The sequence below is a fragment of the Nanorana parkeri genome, unplaced genomic scaffold (assembly GCF_000935625.1).
Source record: "Nanorana parkeri isolate BGI_ZX_2015 unplaced genomic scaffold, ASM93562v1 scaffold1540, whole genome shotgun sequence".
NCBI lineage: Eukaryota > Metazoa > Chordata > Amphibia > Anura > Dicroglossidae > Nanorana > Nanorana parkeri.
Genome location: NW_017307808.1, coordinates 128,246 through 134,696, shown reverse-complemented (window position 1 = coordinate 134,696; position 6,451 = coordinate 128,246). Strand labels below are relative to the sequence as shown.

General features: G+C 40.5%; 1 protein-coding gene across 1 annotated transcript in view; it reads left to right on the top strand.

The window, feature by feature from the left end:
• Positions 1–6,451, top strand: part of PLA2G4A (phospholipase A2 group IVA) — a 115,552-nt gene that overhangs the window by 49,325 nt on the left and 59,776 nt on the right. The window contains exons 4-6 of the mRNA XM_018570481.1: positions 1,354–1,502; positions 4,275–4,388; positions 5,473–5,510. Of these exons, the coding sequence (XP_018425983.1) occupies positions 1,354–1,502; positions 4,275–4,388; positions 5,473–5,510 (301 nt within the window). The remainder of the gene's footprint in view (positions 1–1,353; positions 1,503–4,274; positions 4,389–5,472; positions 5,511–6,451) is intronic.

The window sequence follows — 6,451 nt, the reverse complement described above, 5'->3', positions numbered from 1 at the left end:
ATATATGTATATATATATATATGTATATGTATATACGGTTACCTGGTAGTAGTGGAGACTGGGGCGTGAGACTGGGGCGTTGCCGACTATTTGGTCCCAGATGACAGCGCATAGTGGAGACGGAGGATGATTTCGGAGGACCTCCCTGATGACACTTCCCCCCACCTAGTCCCTGCCGCTGAGGAGAAAAACAGAGGGAGGGACTCGACAAGTGACAGTGGCGGCACCAGCAGGGAGCCACAAGTCCGGTGTTAATAATGTGCCCGGGTGTGATTCTGGGTCACAGCCGAGCACAGGATTCCAAAACCCAGTGTTTGTGATTGGTTGGAATGTGTGCCCGGTCACATGGTCACACATTTTAACGTAATCCCACCCAGTTTTTTTTGGCGATGAAATCTGTAACCGGCAATATGTCTCACATTCTACAAAGTCGGAGAGAAGTGAATATGTGCCCGGGCGGAAGGTGGGCACAGACCCGGGCACATGATTGCAAACCCGTACTGCCCGGGTGAAAACCGGACGGGTGGCAACCCTACGGGAACCTCCCTGAAATAAGGTTTTGCAGGTTGGGATGTCTGAAGTCATGTTCTTAGAAGAGAACCCACAGAACAGAACAAGAAACGCATCACAGGAAACAAGTGCCATAAAGATGAATCATAGAGTTGCATACAAACTAAACATAACACTCATAAGAGTTTTAGCTGCTGTTTGTATCCTCATTAGAAAGATTTAATCTCACTTCCTGTCCTTGAGACAACAGAAAATGAGCGGAAATCTACCCCTAGGAAGTTATCATGGGAAAAAGGTGTCTCCACTGAAGCTTTCTCACCAATCCTTGTTTCCATGACAACCCAACATTTTCAAAATCCATTTGTCACAGGGACAGAAAGTGAGGTGAAATCTTCTGAACAGGGGCAACACAGCAAAACAAACTTTACAGGGGGTTAACCCTTCCCTATGCTATGCAAAACAACAACAAAATATTGTTGGCTGCATACAAATTCAACTTAAGAACAAACCTGCAGTCCCTATCTTGTTCGTAACCCGGGGACTGCCTGTACTCATTGTCCAGGGTACATCACCCCATTGCAATTCCCTTGAGGAGTCTTGAGCCAGCAGGTGAATTACCCACTAGTTTCCGCATAACATAGAGCATATCAGTGTGTGTGTGTGTGTGTGTGTGTATATATATATATATATGGATATATACACACACAAGCACCTTTAAACCCTTTATTAGATCGACCAGCTAATCTGTGGAGCATTCCTGCAAAAGGTTCTAGATCTACTGTTGTGAGTTGTTATTGATTTGCTTCTGTTGTAACCACAAGATTTTGATATTTTTTTTTACAGTTGATACTCCTGACCCTTATGTGGAACTGTTCATTTCATCTGTACCAGATGGCCGAAATAGAACAAAGCATTTCAACAATGATATTAATCCAGTTTGGAATGAATCATTTGAATTTGTTTTGGACCCAAATCAGGATAATATCTTAGAGGTACATTAGAAGGTTTTTTTATATACTTGAAAAGTATTTATATGATTACAGCTGGAGCCCAGGCATATGACAGAAATGCTGAATTTTAGAAAATTTCTATAAATTATAATGGTTATGTTTGATTCTTGCACAAGTTCACTCTTGTTTGCAGGTAAACCCTACACTACCTGGTTATCGCATTAGATCTGGTGCATAGCTTTTAAAAATTAGGCTGTCCGTAGCAGCACTAACATAGACACAAACACGTGTCTGATAATAGTACTGATCAGTTATTAATACTTTAGTACACATGATCACTTTGATTCCTTAAAGGACAACTATGGGGAGAGTGATGTGCACTCAACCCCATAGTTAGAGCCAACGTGTAACACTGCAGCCGTCAAACGTCGGCTCTAGAGATTGAGAATTGATTGATCACAAACCACTGAGTGCTCAGCTCACAATCTTCTCCCTGCAGAGAGCAGTGACTGTCAGTCACCACTCCCTGCAGGGATTCCCCCCTCCCCCTTCTGTTTCACCAGCGCTGACTGGAAGGATAGACATGGGAGGGGGCAGGCGCAGCTGGCTCTGCCTTTAGATCCCGACAATAGTGTTGGGATTCTTCCCGGCTGCAGTGTGGCTCTGTGCTGTCAGCATATAGCGGGCAATAGCCCGCTATATGCTGAGGATTGGGTCACAGAAGGACATCAGTAAAAAAAAGGTTTGGCCATAGTTCTATTTGTTGTTATCACATGCAAATGGTTACAGTACTGTGCCTTTACTGGCCAACCTAAAATATATCTAAGCATATAGATAAACAGATCTAACAAAAATGTAATATATGTTGGAAATACAACAGCACAATACTGATATTCTGATGTTAAATGTCTTTTGAGCTGTTGATAGCAGTGTAGTGCAATGTTAACCTCTATCTACATGCTTATCTATGATACACAGAAAGCTGGGTTTTTTCCTGTTTTCTTCACAATGCTGTATACATACACATAATGTTCTTCTAAGCAAGTAAAACTTAATTCAACATTCCTCAAGATCTCAGTGCTTCATTTAAACACATAACCAACGATATAATGCAGTTTACCAGTCCCTAGAAGTGGTGGCTGGATTAACTCTCTAATTGCCAGGGCATATCTCTCAGTCTTTGTTCTTTTTCAGAAATATTCCTATGAATGGCCAGTATTAGTTGATGTTGTTATTTTATTAAAGTGTCATTAAACCCATAACATCTCTGTGTATATTTCTACAAAATAATATATTTTACATGGGAAAAGAAGCTCTTTTAGTATGAATGTGTCCATTTTTTGTAAATACCTGCTTGATCCTGCCATACCTATGTACATTCCCATTGTTTGTGGCAGCACCGCTCTTATTGTGTATGTTGCATGTTTGGAAGTCACTGATTTCCTCTTTTCTCCTGTTAAAGCCTCCCTAAATAACTTTTTTTTTGTCACTTGAGGAATGGCTCCAGCTGTTTGAGTGACGCCAGCTTCCTCTTCCCCTCCCATCTGCCTCTGGGTAATCTGCATCCATTACAGGGATGATTGATGGTGGACTCCTCTCTCCTGCTAGCCATCCTACATCCCATAATAATTTCTACATTGTTTTTAAGACAATTAAGGTCCTTATTTCTGTCACTGTTTAATTAAATAAATAGCTTGCTTGCGTTCTTTATTATAAGCTGACAAATGGACATAATCATTTTTCAAACAATTTTAAAATATTTTTTTATTTTTTTTAACAGATTGTTTTGCACTTTGATAGCTGCGGCTTCAGCTGTCATTGTGCCTCTCCCTGTGAGAGGCACAAACAGCTGAAGCCAGTAGGTTTGTTTGTAAACAAGTTCATGTTCATCTAAAAGCTTCAATACTTAGGGGTCTATTCACGAAGCTGCCGAAGGATCTAGCCGTAGCTTCGGCCGATCCTTCGGCTAGCTTCGACCCCAGGACCCCTTCGGTTCAGTAGAACCGAAGGGGTGCTGTACGGGCTATTCACTATAGCCCGTACAGCTCCCGAACCTGGCTGAGCGTCTCAGTCGAGCCAAACGCATATGCATCGGCTCGGCTGAGCCGTGCTGAAAGCCGAAGCTGGCCGAGCGCCGGCCGACAGCCTGCTTCTGACAGCTGGGCAGAGCCAGCCGTGATCTTACGGCTGGCTCCGGCCACTTGCAGAGAGATCAGCGTCCCTGGTTACCTGCTAACCAGGGGCACTGATCTCCAAACAGCTAACTCTCCCTGTCGCCCCGGGAGTCTCCTGCTCCCGGCCACCAAAGAGAGAAACAATGCTGTGTCTGTCTTTTTTTTTCTTTATTCTGACACGTAGCGATGTCAGAATAGAAAAAAAAAATTCCCATTGAAATGCATTGCTACATTACTATTGGCTATTTAAATTTGCAATAGCCAATAGTAAACTAGCATTGTACCCACCCTCTGCTGCAGTTCTCCATCAGGTCCATCCGCAGAGGGCGGGTACAATGCAAGTTTACTATTGGCTATTACAAATTTAAATAGCCAATAGTAATGTAGCAATGCATTTCAATGGGAATTTTTTTTTTTTTTAATTCTGACATTGCTTTGGGGTCGGTTGTTCACTCGGCTGCCCTCGTCAGCTTAGTGAATAGACCCCTTAGTCATTTAATTGTAGAGTTTGTTTTTGTGCAAACTTTTCAGAACACATGGCTAATGTAAAAGTACATTTGTGGTTGGATTGGTTGCTGAGGGTTATACTACAGTTTTGATATTAGTTTTCATATGTAAAGAATTGCCCCTTTTCTTGTAGATAACCCTAATGGATGCTAATTATGTGATGGATGAAACTTTGGGCACAACAAAATTTCAAATTTCTACACTGAAGCCTGGAGAAAAAAAAGAGGTGCCATTTACATTTAACAAAGTAAGTGGAAAAATAGCACAAGGTTTGTCACTTTAAAGACAACAGGTCAGTAACCTGGGTAATTTAAACTGAGCATATGACAGAAATTTGGGAATTAGAATCCCCATGGCAAGGAGCCTGTGAGCATGCGGTCTCCTGTTTAGCTTGCTAATATCAGTTTATTAACTGTGTTCCCATCAACATGAGAGGGAAGTACACGAGGGGGAAGTGTACAGTTTGTATGTGTTGTTCTTTAATTGTTTTCAGTTTGCCAGCGGGGTCCCAGTCTGGGCTGCAAGAGTGCAAAAAGCAACTCCTCCTCCTAAAGCCAGCAAATAGTTTTTGCAAGCTTCGATGATTAATATTTTGAAAAAATAATATTGTAACAATGTATTCAGACTAGTTCTTTTATGTGCAAACCAAAGGGGTGCCTATATCCACATAAGCAACCTCAACCAAGTTTTTAAAAAACTATTTAACCCTTGTTAACCATTAGTTAACACTAATCTGCCCCCATTACTTCCCCTTCCCTTTTCTATTGGTTTTTTGCTGTATTTCTTTTCCATTAATATGTAAACTTTTTTTTACTTCTTCTGTTGCCATGCATGTAATAAAAATACACAATACTGAAAAATGCCTTTATTCATTTGTGAATAACTTCCCAAAGCTTTGCATCAGAAACTGAATTTTGTGTAATTGAAAAGAGGCAAATTGTAGAATAAAGATGTGCTGTTTTATTCATGTAACAAGTTTTTTTCATGTTTTGCCCCTATGTTAAAACACAGACCTGAACATTTCTGAAAACCCCTCAACCATTATATTTTCTATAAAAGTTGAGACTCTGTAGAATAAAATGATAGCCATTGTGATTTTTTTTTTAAATCATGTGATGGTTGCATAAAGAGTTTTGCCTGGAGTTCAGCTTCAAATTGCATACCCTAGACAGCTGTTTGCAAAAAAAAAAAATAATTCTACTGTGTTCTATCCCCGTGAAATTACCTTTTAATGCTACCTTCATAAAGAAAGTAATGCTTCAAAAGTAATTGTAACCATTTCTGTTATCAGAACTACAAACATGCTACATTGTCTTTATTTATTTTATTAGGTCACAAAGGTCTTTCTAGGATTCTCATTACAGGAATGGTATGTATATAATTGTATTTACTAATTTTGAACAGTTGTATGACATTACAATGCATGTAAACTTTGGCTTCTGATAATGGAAAATTGTTATCTATACTGTAATTTGCCTTTCCTGGCCTATTCTCATGTCAGCATATTTAGGGGTCAGCTCCACCATCTGACCCCACCTTAAGACCTCCCTGCCAATTTACAGTAAGTATAGATAACCATTTTACATTTTGTCAGCCTCCTCATTTCAGCATGCTCTCGGGATTTAGAAATAAAAGCAGGAGAATAGAATACAATACATAACAAAGCAAATGGAATACTGCCAGAATTTAATTATATGAGTGAGAATCTGATAAAAATGCTGTACAAAAAGAAAGTGAAGCAGATAGCTCCACCAAGTAATGTCTAATAAACATATTTGGAGGATGCCAGCTCCCAGTCGTCTCTTCCAAGGATACTTTTGCACTTAATGCCCACAATCAGCCACACTTCTACTGCAGTGAGTTTTCAATCCTTCTGAATGAGGAAGTCCAGTAAAAGAGTACACCTCTTGAATGGCCTTTCCTAACCAGGGGGATATTAGTCTGGATGATGCTGCCCTTATCTCTTTGACCCTCTTTGGCAATACAATCAGAATGTTATCTTTCTAAAAGATTTCCATTCTGTCCAAATAGAAAACAATGACATTTACTGTGTCAAAAGGATGTAGCACACCTGACCTCTTAGGGTCCTCTGGGTATGAAGGGAGCACTGTCACCATTGGCCAGATTAAGAGCAACATGGGCCTGGTGCTCTTGGTCAGTCAGACAGGAAGCAGCAGAGGAGTGTGTACTATAATTTTTTTCTAGACCTCCTAAAAATACTGGACCATTTCACATCAGGTGATGCAGTCTCAGCTGTTGGAGGCGAGCTTAACGTGCGTGTGCCCTTGTTCTATACATTTTCTCAACCCA